At 44.0% G+C, this 15,783-nt stretch overlaps 1 protein-coding gene across 14 annotated transcripts in view; it reads right to left on the bottom strand.

Moving 5' to 3' along the window:
- The window catches only part of FUT10 (fucosyltransferase 10), a 238,557-nt gene that overhangs the window by 160,885 nt on the left and 61,889 nt on the right, over nucleotides 1-15,783 (bottom strand). For all 14 annotated transcript variants that reach the window (XR_010939501.1, XR_010939502.1, XR_010939504.1 and 11 more), the window contains exon 3: nucleotides 1,151-1,986. Coding sequence is in view for 8 of the 14 variants with exons in the window: in XM_067721552.1 (XP_067577653.1) it covers nucleotides 1,151-1,986 (836 nt within the window). In the remaining 6 variants the exon portion in view is untranslated. The remainder of the gene's footprint in view (nucleotides 1-1,150; nucleotides 1,987-15,783) is intronic.

The following is a 15,783-nucleotide window of genomic DNA, read 5'->3' as shown; positions in this document are numbered from 1 at the left end:
TTTAGATTTCAAAGACAGTTGAAAGTAATCTTTTTCTTTCAACAAGTTTCATTTTAATGAATTCGCTTCTCTATAAAGTGGAACCATTCCTGTCATAAATAATAAAGTAAGCAAATAAACATTAAGAGCATCTAGAGGGCTTCCCTGGCGGTGCAGTGGTTAAGAAACCGCCTGCCAATGCAGGGGACACGGATTCGAGCCCTGGTCCAGGAAGATCCCACATGCCGCGGAGCAACTAAGCCCATGCGCCACAACTACCAAGCCTGCGCTCTAGAGCTCGCGAGCCACAACTACTGAGCCCACGTGCCACAACTACTGAGCCCACGTGTCTAGAGCCCGTGCTCCGCAACAAGAGAAGCTGCCACAATGAGAAGCCCACGCACCGCCACGAAGAGTAGCTCCTGCTCCCTGCAACTAGAGGAAGCCCGCGCACAGCAACGAAGACCCAATGCAGCCAAAAAATAAAAATAAATTAATTAATTTTAAAAAAAAGAGCATCTAGAATTTGAAGATGTTACTAAGAACTTTAATTTTAATAATTTAAGAAAAAGAAGTCTTTTAAGGGTTATCCCCAACATTATTTGAATATTCTCTTTATATTAATAAGCATGTGTGTGTACCACACACAGAAAGAGCAACAATCAGGGAGTGACAGGAAGTGAGAGAGAGAGAGACAGAAAGAGACAGAGAGAGAGAGGTTAATTGAGTGTGTATATGAAATGAAAATAAGTTTCAAAATGGCAGTCCATGGGGCATGAGCATAAGGGGTCTGGCATAAACCACAGCCTTGATGGAGAGGTTAGAGGACTGACCATGTGGATGAGATTCAGAACTTTCCATATTTTAAATTTTTTGGCCTTCTCCTTCCCCTGCAGCTTCCTTGTATTACTGCCCAGCACCTGCAGTATATTATCCTCCAGAAGAAACAATAAAGGAGAATTTAAGGCCTTCAGGAAGAGGGACAGGACTGGTAAACTTCATGACAGTCCTCAAAGAATAGAAATGAAATAGTCATCCTTGCCTCAGAGCCTGGCCTCTCTGATACAAGTGAGGACCAGTGATGGGGCAGCTGCAACAGAATAATGCAGAGCAGCAGAGAACATCAAGACGGCCATCCCAGCACCTCTCTGCCAAACCTGGATTTGCTTACCTTTTCCTGGAGCCTCATGTTATCCCACACCTTGGTGCACACCATACACTCAAATGCGTCGATGTAGTTGTCCTGCCTGATGTCCTGCACCCCCCATTTCCGTTCCCTGAGAGCAGTGAGAAGTCGCTGATTCGAGATCTCACCCTTCAGCTTCCATTCTATGTAGGCCTGGTACAGTCTGTCGTCGTGATCCAGCTGTCTGATGTAACTTGCCAGTTCTCTAGGGTGAGAAAATTCTGATACCAGGATAGCACTTCTATTACTTGGAAGCCAGTCTGCGATGCTGGGTGATCCGTAATACACAGGGACGACCCCCAGTTTCAGAGGTCTCCAGAACTTCTCAGTGATGTAGTCATCGCAAACCGCGTTCTCGAAAGCAAGGATAAACTTATACTGGGCAAGGATCCTATAAAAGTCACCAGCGTCCATAGAGGCTGGACCGTTCAGCTGCTGAGGGAGAGCTTTGTTTCGCAAACACTCGCCGTAAGAATCGACCTCGATGTACGTCATCAGCTCTCGAACGTAGCTGTCTCTGTCTGAGGGTGGGTCACAGTCGGACTGTACGTACACCAGAGGAGCGAGGCTTTTCCGAAGGTGGTTTTTGGACTGCAAGGGGACCAGGTATCGGAGTGACTTCAGGACTTCTGTGCCCTCCAGGTACTGGGTAGTTAGTGGCAGGTGGGAATGCCGGCTGAAGGTGGCCGTGTAGTTGAACAAGGTGATGACTGGCTGGTGAAAGAGCTTATAATTGTTTTTCGGAGACTCTTCGTGAAAAAGGGCCCAGTCGTGATGGGCTTTCCGAGGCAGAGGTAAGCTATCTATGTTAAAGTCAGTACCTAGGAGAAGAAAAGACAATGTAGTGTGTCCAAAGAGCTCTGGGGTTTAAGTTTGAGTCCACCTGGTAAGATTAGTATACAGAGGAGCTTGAGGCTATAAGTAAGTAGCATATTACGGTGTCTGCAAAATGCCTGGCAGTCAGCCACGAAGCTTTCACCCTAGAAACTGCTCAGGGAGAGAATCATCAAGGAAAGGGACCCCCTCTCTCATTTTATGAAAAGGGAAATGGGAGAAGTGTCTATCCTGATTCTAAAGAGTTTATTCCACTGCCTCCTGGCTTTTCTTCCAGAGGCATTGCCTAAGAGAGGGAAGGAGAAATGAAGAGATAGAGAGTTCTTAAAAAAGAAAAAGCGGGCTTCCCTGGTGGCGCAGTGGTTGAGAGTCCGCCTGCCGATGCAGGGGACATGGGTTCGTGCCCCGGTCCGGGAAGATCCCACGTGCAGCGGAGCAGCTAGGCCCGTGAGCCATGCCGCTGAGCCTGCGCGTCCGGAGCCTGTGCTCCGCAACGGGAGAGGCCACAACAGTGAGAGGCCCACGTACCGCAAAAAAAAAAAAAAGAGAGAGAGAAAGGAAGCCAAAAAGGGAAAAGCAACCAGCTTGGCAGATTGATTAACTGAAAAAAAGTGAAATCATGCAAAAGTAGCCAGAACAAATATACAGGAAAATAATATTTTTTCAAATCCAAAATGATCGATTTCAACAAAGCCCAGCGAATCAACCGTAATAAAAATGGTAGACAAGAGGCTTTTAAAGACTTCAGAGCTGATAACAGCGCTATGTTACAGACCGCTACAGGATGGCCATGAATTAACAAGCACATCGAGAAATAAAGAAGGCGTAACAGGATTACAGTTATGAGTGATTCCAGCTTCCACAAGATTAATTGGGGAAATCTCTGAAACATGATAATGTGCAGACAGAAATGATGGATATGGTAAGCCATTGTTTCCTGACTGTGTGCGTGGAGACCCAATCAGGAAAAAGTTATTTCTATAACTGAGAGAGAAGAATTAAAGACAATTATCACAATACGTAATACAGAATTTCTAAGGTGTTCCAGACACTGATAATTTTTTGGCCCTGTGATTTGATTTTTTAAATATAAGAAAATGGCACACACACAAAAATCCATCTTCTAGCATCCACTGGGGAAAAACACACCAAATAAATTCTTCCAGCATAATAAAACATATTCTCTGGTAGAATTCATAAAGATTAATTATTTAATGCCAGTGCACACTCCCTCTAATAAATATATACTCTTTAATGCCAACAGTACATCAGTGAGGAATCAGTTAATCAAGAAACGTTTGGAGAACAGTATGGACGTTCCTAAAAAAACAAAAAATAGAACTACCATATGACCCAGCAATCCCACTACTGGGCATATACCCTGAGAAAACCATAATTCAAAAAGAGTCATGTACCACAATGTTCACTGCAGCTCTATTTACAATAGCCAGGACATGGAAGCAACGTGAGTGCCCATCATCGGATGAATGGATAAAGAAGATGTGGCACATATATACAATGGAGTATTACTCAGCAAAGAAACGAAATTGAGATATTTGTAGTGAGGTGGATGGACCTAGAGTCTGTCATAAAGAGTGAAGTAAGTCAGAAAGAGAAAAATAAATACTGTATGCTAACACATATATATGGAATCTAAGAATAATAATTTAAAAAAAGGTCATGAAGAACCTAGGGGTAAGACGGGAATAAAGACACAGACCTACTAGAGAATGGACTTGAGGATATGGGGAGGGGGAAGGGTAAGCTGGGACGAAGTGAGAGAGTGGCAGGACATATATACACTACCAAACGTAAAACTGATAGCTAGTGAGAAGCAGCCGCATAGCACAGGGAGATCAGCTCGGTGCTTTGTGACCACCTAGAGGGGTGGGATAGGGAGGGTGGGAGGGAGGGAGACGGAAGAGGGAGGAGATATGGGAACATATGTATAACTGATTCACTTTGTTATAAAGCAGAAACTAACACACCATTGTAAAGCAAACATACTCCAATAAAGATGTTAAAAAGAAACCAAATAAAATTATGCTGGAAGACATATACTGAGCCCATAGAAACTGCTGAAAAAAGTACATACTACTGTCTTGATAACAGGCTTTCATTTCTCAGTGATCAGGAATGAAAGACTAACATCTAAAAATGGTCACATATTTGTTTACTTGGCATTTGCTACATTGGACCTTTAGCATCAAAAAAGAATTTCATCCACACACCTGAAATGTAATGGCATGCAGAGCTGGATGGTCAGTAATGGTTAATAGCCAAACATGAAGACATGAAAGAGAACTTGAGAGGAAAAGCAATTTATCACATTGAACTAGCTGCTGCTCATAAAGGTTCTAGGCTGGTCAAGTGGCCAACAATGGGAACTGAACCCATAAATTTGAGTTAGAACATAAAGCTTCCACCAAAGGCAGAGCAGAGAATCAAGGCCATCTGCCTGGGACAGGAAGAACCAGAGTCCAACCCATAGGAGTCAGAGGCAGGGATCCAGATGTAAGATTAGAGACTGCAGGGAATACAATTAAAACTAACGTGGGTCTAAAATTAACAGGGGGATCCGGCACAGGTGCCTTGAGATGGCCACACGAGTGGCTGTCTGCCGCTGTTATCTGGCACATGGGTGATTCTTAAGCTGCCTTACCCTGTGGTTGCCACAGCAAAGATCCAAAATGCAGAGCAGAAAGACACAAAGCCTACCTCAAGTGCTTCAGAGAATGGAGAGGGCCTGCCTTTCATCAGTGTTTGGCTACATCAGTAAAGTATCATAAGAGGAACTAAAAATGGCTGTTGAAACCTTTTCAGGGCCAATATCTAGGTCTGTGTGTTGGTAATAGGAATGAGACTTGAAACTGGTACCAGTTCTAATGAGCTTTTCATTCATTATAACTCGAGGCGAGGCTTCCAGGCTCTTTCAGCCAAGTTGCTACTGGAACTTTGATGTTGGGAAGAAGGAGAGAAGAGCATAAGGTCCCTCAAATGTGCAATCTGTAGTAGAAAAAAAAGCCTGCAGAACCTAAGCAAGAAACATTTATTTATATTTGTGCCCTAAAAACAAACACAGTTTTTTAAAAATGAGAGCTTGAGGTTCTCATACATCTGAATTCTGTTTCGTTTGTAGGAGTGGGACTATCTTTAATAGTGGGGGAATGCCTCTTTAATAGAGAGGAAAGTTTAAGGGACCTAACTTTCCAGAAACATTTCCCATTATTTGCTACTTTAAAAAGTATTTCCTAGTTACTTCCCTAAGACACACACACACACACACGATCACATTAAAACAGGTTTTTCTTCCAAACTAAAATTCCCTGAGGAAGATTAAAAAAGTATGTCATTTTGCCCAGCAAGCTCCTCTCCTAAACTTAGAGCTTCAGATGGTAAACACTTCAGAATTCTAAAATTAGAACCATAACAGACCTAAAATACTTCTTTGAGGATATCACGACCTAGAATGTGAGTGGTGATATTGAGCAGTTTCTGAAAGGTATCAGATGTGGCTCAGGAACCAGCTGAGTTATCTAGCTCTGACTCCAGGGCAATGCCCACTATAACAAGAGTTGGAACTGGGGTCTTTAAAGAAATGAAAATCAGTTAAACTACGATAAATCCATAAAAATGTGACTAACTTGCGTATGATTGGTTCAGTAGTTTTATACAGCCATTTCACTGGCTCTTACATTTAACAACTTCAGATTTAAACTTTCGTTTCTCTGGGTTATTTTGTGTTTACTGAATACTGACAAATTCATTCGTTCCTTTTTTTTTTTTTTTTCCTTTTTTTTTTTTTGTTTTCTTGATTTCTAGTTTGCCCTTATCAATCCCCATCCTATATATATATATATATATATATATATATATATATTTTTTTTTTTTTTTTTTTTTTTGCGGCACGCGGGCCTCTCACTGTTGTGGCCTCTCCCGTTGCGGAGCACAGGCTCCGGACGCGCAGGCTCAGCGGCCATGGCTCACGGGCCCAGCTGCTCCGTGGCATGTGGGATCCTCCAGGACCGGGGCACGAACCCGTGTCGCCTGCATTGGCAGGCGGACTCTCAACCACTGCGCCACCAGGGAAGCCCTCATTCGTTCCTTTAACAGCTGACAGAGAGATCTTAAGCACTAAAGTGCACTGTAAAGGGAATTGCAACTTGGAGCACAAATGGAATAAAATTAATGCTGGCGAACGATGTCAGATTGCTGACGATGGGGACTGAATCTGAAATGGCAGAGAAGCAGAGGAGTGACCATCCTTTATGATATGTTTATGTGCTCCCTTTCTTCTGCAGGGGCATATGCTCTTCTTTTATGGTTCCCACACAAACTGGCAGAAGCAGAAGGCAACACATACTATTAACCCCACTCTATGAAGAAAATTGAGTTTGAGTCGTGTACCTGGAGTTAAAGATCCCTGGCGGGGGCCAGAGTTTTCAGACTGGCTAATGGTAAAGGACCACAGAGATCACTGGCCCCACTACAATGCTGATTCTGTTGAATAACTTACTCTTGGCACTTCCAAGACACTCACGGAAATATTACCCAGCTTAAACCCAGCCCACTTGGGAAGAGGCACACCTTCACTCAGAAAAAAGAAATGCTCCCACACAATGTCCCCCAGAGGTCACCTGTTTCTAAAAAGAACCTCTACTGTAAAATGGTGTTTTCCCATAAAATGTGATCCCACAAAAATACCCCAGTAGAGGAATCTAAAACTTTGGAGGAAAAACAATCTAGGCCAAGGGGCTGCCTCATGATATTATCATTTGCATAATTCATTGCTACTTTTAAAGCCATTTCATGTGACTTTCCTTAACCAACCCACACAGCCCCATCAGGTCATCTATTTTCTCTAAGGTTCTGAGGGTTAACTAAAAATGCCACACAGGCACCTCTGCAGACAGCCTGGCTCTAGCCAATTCAGAGGGGCTTTGGCAGGAGTCCTAACTTCTGGACCCATATTCTTCCCTCTTCTCCCATCTTCTCTGTTCATGAGTCCTTTTACTTGCCGCTTAATCCATTCCACGTCATGTAGTCCTCTCTCAAGTATACGTGTTCAGCTAGGCATCTGTCCATTCTACCCCTGGGTGTGGAAATTTCTCAAGCCCCCTTATTGAACCCATGCTGAGGGCCAGTCAATAACTTTGTAGTCCCCTTCCTAACAGAGCAGGGCCAGAGGCAGGAGTACAAAGAGAGTCCCGCCCACCAAAGGCCTGAACATCTGAAGGCTATAAATCAATCTAACACGCCGCTAAACGTTTTACCCTTCTACCTTTACATACATATAGATTCACGGCACTTTTAAATGTGCACAGCAACGGTTCACACCAAATGTGGAAAACATCTATTCAAAATTAACATCATTCTCTGCCACAAACCATGATTCTCTTTGGGGCCTGGCATGGGGTGAGAAGAGGAGGGAGAGGATTCTTCCTCACTTGTTGGCTCACCCGCACCTAATCCCTCAAACCTTCCCCTCCATTCGCTCAAGACACCACAGGGGAAACACCCACTTGCTCTCCCTCCTCTGGGCCTTGCCCTGTCTGTCCCCACTGTCCAGCTGCCTCCTGAAGCTCTTCGGTGTGTTGTCTCTAAGGTTTCTCCACCACTGAAACAGTCCCCACCAGACAACCTCCGCCCCACCTTTCAAGGCCCTCAAAGGAATCTGCAGCTGAAGGGCAGGTTCCATTCAGAACTCTCAGACCCCTCCAAGTTCCACGCTAGAATGCAGGTGTGCCTGTCCCCCATTCCTTCCACCCCTGGCTCTGTCCCACACCGTGCGGACCCTGTGCATATGGACGCAGACACCTCGTTCTGCGAGTCCAAGTTCTGTCCTGCGCCCTCTGCTCACTACGCCGCAAGCTCGGCTGGCCACCTCCCTGGCCTGCAGAGCCCAGTTTCAGCAGGGAATCCAGCTATGTTGGTCTAGGGAGAATGCCCCACCTTGACGTCTGACCAAGCTCCTCACCCCCGACACTCGACGGCTCAGTCCCCCGGCTGCCTTTAGCAAGAATCCTGTGGCCTTCACTGGTGGTGCAGTGGTTAAGAATCCGCCTGCCAATGCAGGGGACGCGGGTTCAAGCCCAGGTCCGGGAAGATCCCACATGCTGCAGAGCAGCTGAGCTCGTGCACCACAACTACTGAGCCTGCGCTCTAGAGCCCGCGAGCCACAACTACTGAGCCCATGTGCCACAACTACTGAAGCCCACGCACCTAGAGCCCGTGCTCCACAACAAGAGAAGCCACCGCAATGAGAAGCCCCTGCACTGCAACGAAGAGTAACCCCCACTCACCGCAACTAGAGAAAGCCCGCACGCAGCAACGAAGACCCAACGCAGCCAAAAATAAATAAATAAATATATATAATTTTAAAAAAGAAAAAAAAAAGAATCCTGTTAAGCCAGTTTAGCAAGAATCATCCTGCCATTGATATCCTCTTAGTAATTTTCCCTCTGCTGACCCCCTCACTGCTTGCTGGTCCCCAGCTGTCTTTGCTGGACTTGGAGTTGAGCTCAGTTCTATACGAAGTCTCTCTCCTCTATTACAGAAACTTGAATAAAATCTATCTTGCTGTTTTTAACAAGTGTCTGGCGCAAAATTTTTCTTTTACATGCCACACGTTTGCAGTCACCCCCTTGGCCATCCTTCAAGCCCAGGGGTGCATACTGACAGCCCAGTTTGCTCTTGGGAGGATAAACCAGAGAAGCGGCCAGTGCAGGATCTGGAAGTGGGCTCCACCTTGGCATTGGGGGCAGGGAATTCTGGGATCCTGGTGCATGAAGTGTGATGCCTATGTGCAGAGGCATGGGCTCCATGGCCACAGGTGAGCAAGTGACTTGGTCTGTGGGCTCTTCACCCTGTATGCAGGGGCACGGCTGAAGGAAGGCCAGAGCAGACTCCTCTTGAACCAGTGTAAAGGTGCCATTATGCAAATTTAAGTTGCCAGTCATCCTCCCCAAGCATGGTTACTGCGAGGTTGAAATTCATGCTCTGAACTAAACAGGGGCCTGATGTATCTTTTCTGATTCCTTAAACCAAGCACACAAATTCAGATTTAAAACCTCTGAATAAATACACCCAATACAGTTGGGCAGGAAGAGGGGTGACCGGGGGTGATTACTTCCTTTAGCACATTCCCTCAAAATGACCCCTTTTCAATGATTTATTCTAAAACAGGCCTACATAACTACTGTTCTTCCATCCCCACTGAGGTTTTATGGAAGGGAGTCACCTTTAATTGAATCTAGGAAAAATAAATTATAAGATGTACCATTATTTTTAGTGTCATTAAGAAAAATATTTCTGGGGGACTTCCCTGGTGGCACAGTGGTTAAGAATCCACCTGCCGGGCTTCCCTGGTGGCGCAGTGGTTGACAGTCCGCCTGCCGATGCAGGGGACACGGGTTCGTGCCCCGGTCCGGGAAGATCCCACATGCCGCGGAGCGGCTGGGCCCGTGAGCCATAATAGCTGAGCCTGCGCATCCGGAGCCTGTGCTCCGCAACGGGAGAGGCCACAACAGTGAGAGACCCGTGTACCGCAAAAAAAAAAAAAAAAAAAAAAAAAAAGAATCCACCTGCCAATGCAGGGGACACGGGTTTGAGCTCTGGTCTGGGAAGATCCCACATGCTGCGGAGCAACTAAGCCCATGCACCACAACTTCTGAGCCTGCGCTCTAGAGCCCACGAGCCACAACTACTGAGCCCGTGTGCCACAACTACTGAAGTCCGCGTGCCTAGAGCCTGTGCTCCCCAGCAAGAGAAGCTACTGCAATGAGAAGCTCACACAGCACAACAACGAGTAGCCCCCCGCTGGCCACAACTAGAGAAAGCCCGCACACAGCAACGAAGATTCAACGCGGCCAAAAACAAATAAATAAAATTGCGGCCAAAAACAAATAAATAAAATTAATTTATTTTTTAAAAAAGAAAAGAAAAAAGACTGCTAGCAATACAGCACTGCTTAAAAGAGTGCTCCACTATCACCTCTGAGATTTTTCTCCCAAACCACTGACACCCATTCCCAAGTTTGATGCCGATGCTTTCTTGGCGTGACCAGAAGATGTCAAAGAAAGGTTTCCGACACCAACTTGACTCATATTTTCCTCAAATGGCCCTTCACTGGTTTGTGGATGGAAACATCCAAGGGCTGCAGCGGTCCCATCGTGCCAGGCGGAAGGACAGCCCAGTTCGTGCCCACACAGGCAATCGCAACTACATTACTGCCGATGCTCAGGGGAAGGCTAGAAATGCAAAATACATGCTGACTTCAGAGATATTAAATTTGAAAAAGAACAATGCTTTTTAGAATTAAGGAAATTTTGTTTACCTAAATGAATACAGGCTATCCACACGGTTGTGAACCTGGCATTGTCCATGAAACTACCATGGAGATATGTCCATTTCAGGGCAGAGACGGCTGCCCTAGTCTTTTTAACAGTTGTGTAGTATTATTCTGTTGAGAATACACAGTCATTTCAATATTTATTCTCCCAATTTTTCCACTTTGTGGGACAAAAATCTAAACTCTGAACTAGCAACTAGAACTTCAGAGCAGGCCATCCATGCATCTGCCTTAGACGCTTGGCTGGAGGGACATTTTACAGAAGTCAATCCCGTATACAGCAAACTATCTCCAAGCTAATGACATCCTCTGAAACCAAGGATCAAGACAACAACTGAGGCACTTCCCAGGGGGCACAGTGGTTAAGACTCCACGCTCCCAATGCAGACGATCCGGGTTCAATCCCTGGTCAGGGAACTAGATCCCACACATGCCGCAACTAAAAAGCCTACCAACCACAACTAAGAAGCACATGTGCCGCAACTAAGGAGCTGGCAAGCCACAACTAAGGAGCACGCCTGCTGCAACTAATACCTGGTGCAATCAAATAAATAAATAAATAACAACTGACTGCTTTTTCCAAAGCAAGTCTACCCACCAGGTAGATACAGAACTGCCAAATCATTCCATCCCACTTAGCCTTTGAGCCACTTTTTGACACTAGTTGGAAGCTATGACCTGGAAAAATAAATTTTCCTTAGAGTCTCTCTCTACCCAAGAGAGAACAGTGCAGAATAAAGCACTGTCCTCCAGGGGATTCCCTGGCAGTCCAGTGGTTAGGACTTGGTGCTTTCACTGCCAGGGCCTGGGTTCGATCTCTGGTTGGGGAACTAAGATCCTGCAAGCCATGCGATGAGGAAGGAAGGAAGGAAGGAAGGAGGGAGGGAGGGAGGGAGGGAGGAAGAAAGAAAGGGAGAAAGGGAGAAAGAAGGGAAGGAAGGAAGGAAGGAAGGAAGGAAGGAAGGAAGGAAGGAAGGAAGGAAGGAAGGAAGGAAGGAAGAAAAAGAAAGAAAGGAAGAAAGAAAGAAAGAAAGAAAAAGAAAGAAAGGAAGAAAGGAAGAAAGAACTGTCCTCCAAAGTTAATCATGTCTAGGATACTCTCAGCTTGATTTTCTAATATACACAGAAAATCTAATCTTCACCAAGGATTTTAGGTCCACATTAAGAATCCTTAGTAACATAATGAATAAATTATATTTTATAGGCCCAAGTTTAATACCATAAACAAATAAAATGCACCCTCCTATGGCAGTCCAAAAGAGATAGTAAACGCATAAAGCAAAGAACATAAATACTTTCCTATAATTGTTATTTTGTTTAAATTTTTTCATCCAATTCCTCATATAATAAATGCTCGATACAAGAAATTTTATCGCACTAAAAAAACATAAAAGAACCACCAGAGGGTAGAGGGGAATGGGCGGAAAAGAAAGATCATCCACATTCCCAAAGGACAGCAATGCTTCACATCGAGGTGTAGGAGTGTCTGAGTGTGCATGAGTGTGCCAGTGTGCCAGCATGTGAGCCTGTGTAGGTAAGATTCAAATAAGAACATATTTACTACAACTCTTCAGTAGAGTCACAGCTAATATGGCTTGAAAAAAATTCACAGTGATAACAGTTCATGCTGTAATTGTTCATACTCAAAGAAAGATAAAAGTTGTCCCAAAACACACCCTATCCTATAGAGACCGTGGGCCCCAAAATCAGAAATGAAAATCCCCTCATACACTCTCATCCTGACGAGGGAAGCCTAACAGGTGAGATGTCTTGCTTCGCGGCTCAGTATATCCCCACCTGCCCTCCAAAGCTGCAGTGCCAACAAGTGAGCAGGTGTTTGGGAGCAAAAGTACAAGACATGGAGTGAGAAAATGAGGCTGCTCGGAGAGGGAGGTCATCACACACAGTCTGGGGGTTGATGGACGTGCTCAGGTAGCTGAGGTCAGAGGTTTCAGCAGCCACAGCCGTTAGATGACCATGTGCAGAAATGGCAGAGGAGAAGGATGCTTCTGTGACATGGTGAACTGCTGAACAAACAGGTATCCTACCCCAGATTTCTGGCTGATTTAAGAAATAAATGCCTTGATTGCTAAGCAACTTTTTTAAAAAATAAATTTATTTACTTATTTATTTTTGGCTGCGTTGGGTGTTCCTTGCAGTGCATGGGCTTCTCATTGAGGTGGCTTCTCTTGTTGCGGAGCACAGGCTCTACGTGCGGGCTCAGTAGTTGTGGCTCACGGGCTCTAGAGCACAGGCTCAGTAGTTGTGGCGCACAGGCTTAGGTGCTCCGCGGCATGTGGGATCTTGTACGCCAAAACTACTGAGCCTGTGCTCTAGAGCCCACGAGCCATAACTACTGAAGCCCACATGCCTACAGCCTGTGCTCTGCAACAAGAGAAGCCACTGCAATGAGAAGCCCACGCACCACAACGAACAGTAGCCCCCGCTCGCTGCAACTAGAGAAAGCCCGTGCGCAGCAATGAAGACCCAACACAGCCAAAACAAGTAAAATAAATAAATTTATTTAAAAAAAAACATAAAAGGATATATTAAGTTAGGGAGAAAGAGGTGAAATGAATTGATGAGAAAATCACTACATCATCTTAGGACCTTTCTCCTGCCTCATTTACTCTGACAAATATAGCAATTTTATTTTAATTACTTATGGTAGTACTTAATGGTAGACTAGTGATACTACCACCCCATAAAAAAATAATGAAGCCTTAGCAACACTTTGACATCCAGTTATTAATTCTTCGCAAAAAAAAATTTGACAGAGTCAATGATTTGAGAAAGAATTAGTGAGTTATAAAAATTAAAAAATGAGATAGTAAGGAAAAGCTAAAGAACTAGACTCTTAACTGATCTTTCGTATGGAAGATCTTCTAGGCGGAGGTCATTTCTGGACTATTCTATGCTGACCACAGTTTCATTAGTGTTTATTCTATGGAAACATCTTAGCAGTCAGTCATGGAAAATCATTAAAATTCATTCTAATCCTGAGCTCATGCAAAGTCCATGAAATTATAACTGGCAAGTTAAATCAATAAGCCAAGTGTCTTGTCCTTTCTGAGCTTTATAGGAATCAAATGTATAAGTAAACAACAAATAAGATTTTATTAAAAGCAGAGCAAATTCCCAATTTGCTGTTTGAGCTTGCAAAATTTAATTATCCATTTTCATTTTTTTTTAACATCTTTATTGGAGTATAATTGCTTCACAATGGTGTGTTAGTTTCTGCTGTATAACAAAGTGAATCAGCTATACACATACATACCATTTTCATTGTGTTTCAAATTTTCCACATGTTAAAAGAATTCAGACTTTGAGGGGAAATTGGTACAGCCTTGTCGAGACCCACCTGGCACTATGTACCAAAGTTTAACTTAATTTATCCATTAACACAGCAACTCTATTCTCAAATATCTAGAGAAATAAGAGTATATATGGGCAAAGACATAGAAGTATGTTCATGGTAATGTAACAGAAAAACAGCAACCTAAATAACCATTGACAGGGGAATAGTTAACTAAACTTAGGTGCCTCTATACCAATAAATCAACATAACTTTAAAAATAATGAAGTAAATTGATATAGTCTAACATGAAAAAAATCTTTAAAACATATGTTTAAATGGAAAAACCAATATATATCTACAGTATGATTCAGTTTAAGAAAAAAACAGACAAAACTACAGGCTGGGGGCTTCCCTGGTGGTGCAGTGGTTGAGAGTCCGCCTGCCAATGCAGGGGACACGGGTTCGTGCCCCGGTCCGGGAAGATCCCACATGCTGCGGAGCGGCTGGGCCCGTGAGCCATGGCCGCTGAGCCTGCGCATCCGGAGCCTGTGCTCCGCTACGGGAGAGGCCACAACAGTGAGAGGCCCGTGTACCGTATAAAAAAAAACAAAAACAAAAACAAAAAACCACAGGCTGAATTCAATTATACATAAAAATTCTGAAGGAGCACCAACAATCTAACTGGGATGGGGATTAAGGAAGTAAGGTTGAACTTTCCTTCTTTGCTTGGTAGATTTCTTTGTTGTTTAAATTGCGTTAGTGATATATTTATGCCTTAATTGTGTAAATTTTAAACATCCAAAAATTAGAGGAAAAAATGAGACACCTCTCTGAAGAGAAGCATTAAAAAAGTCTCACAAGCTTTGTATAACACGTAAAGGCTCACAGATACAGCCCCAAACTGCCACATCACCCCAGTGCCACTTAGGAAAGATTGCCCTTGGAGTCTTGCATGCTTATAAGGGTATCATATTTCAGAATTTATGTGGCACAGTTAACTGCCAGGAATTTCATCCGCCCCCAGAAGGAGAGCAGGCAGATTACAGCTTCCTTGAACATCAGCAGGTGAATGTGTTCGGCTAACATCCAGTGGATGAATTATTTCAGATATAAACGAGAGATTAGCACACATCCTCAGAGAAGCCACGTTAGCGCAACGCCTTGTAATTCAGTTGAAAAAGTGGTTGGAGTTTTAAGATTAAACATATCAAAATAATCAAGCTGGAGCCCATCAAACCAAGCACCTTGAAATAATAATTATTATTTTAATTTGTTAATCTTGGTGCTTTCCCAATTTTTTTGATCACAAAAGTATTAACTGTTGGCAATGTCAGAGCTCTTAAAATAGTATCCTGGAAAGCAGAAAAGTAAGGAAGCATAGTATGTCCTTAATAGGGAACCAAACTATAAAAAATATTTTTTAAAAAAATCAGTTGACATCAGGTAAGTGATACAAACCCAGTCCTCCAGCTGCATGGCTTATAGCTGCATGGCTTCCAGAGGGATTCTCCCAGAGTTGGGTCCCTTGTAGCTGAGCCTTAAGGTGAAGAAACATAAAATGTCCATTTTTCTTGCCTTTCCTCTATTGTTTAGATGCTCATTCCCCTGGTGCCCTAATGTTCTCTATGGTATCTAGTAGAGGGGGCTAGGGCAACCAACTCATCCCAACTTGCCTGGAACTTCTCCAGTTTTATCAGTGAGAATCCTGTATCCGAGGAACCACGTGAATCCTGGGCAACTCCAGACAGTTAGTTACCCCCAGGCCACACTCCCACGAAAGAAAAAATCATCCAGGCAGAAGGGGCATGAGTTTTATTGCCTGTCAGTGTGGGCTACAGATCAGAGTTTCATCTGTTTTTGACTAGAAAATAGAGTAATCTCAAATATATGCTGCGAGACAGAAGCCAGACAAAAGAGAGTCCACAGTGTGCAATTCAATTTATACAAAGTCTCTAAACGAGCAAAACTAACCTACAGTGATAGAAATCAGATCAAAGGGATAGCAGAGAGCAGGGAGTAGGGGCAGACTGGCTTACAGAGGGGCACAGGGGAAATGTCTTAACTGATAAATTGTCACCAACTGCTGACTTAGAATGTGTGCATTTGTTATATGTAAACTTCACCTTTTAAGAGTTG

Source organism: Pseudorca crassidens, chromosome 21, assembly GCF_039906515.1.
Source record: "Pseudorca crassidens isolate mPseCra1 chromosome 21, mPseCra1.hap1, whole genome shotgun sequence".
Lineage (NCBI taxonomy): Eukaryota > Metazoa > Chordata > Mammalia > Artiodactyla > Delphinidae > Pseudorca > Pseudorca crassidens.
This window is presented reverse-complemented; position numbering and strand designations above follow the sequence as displayed.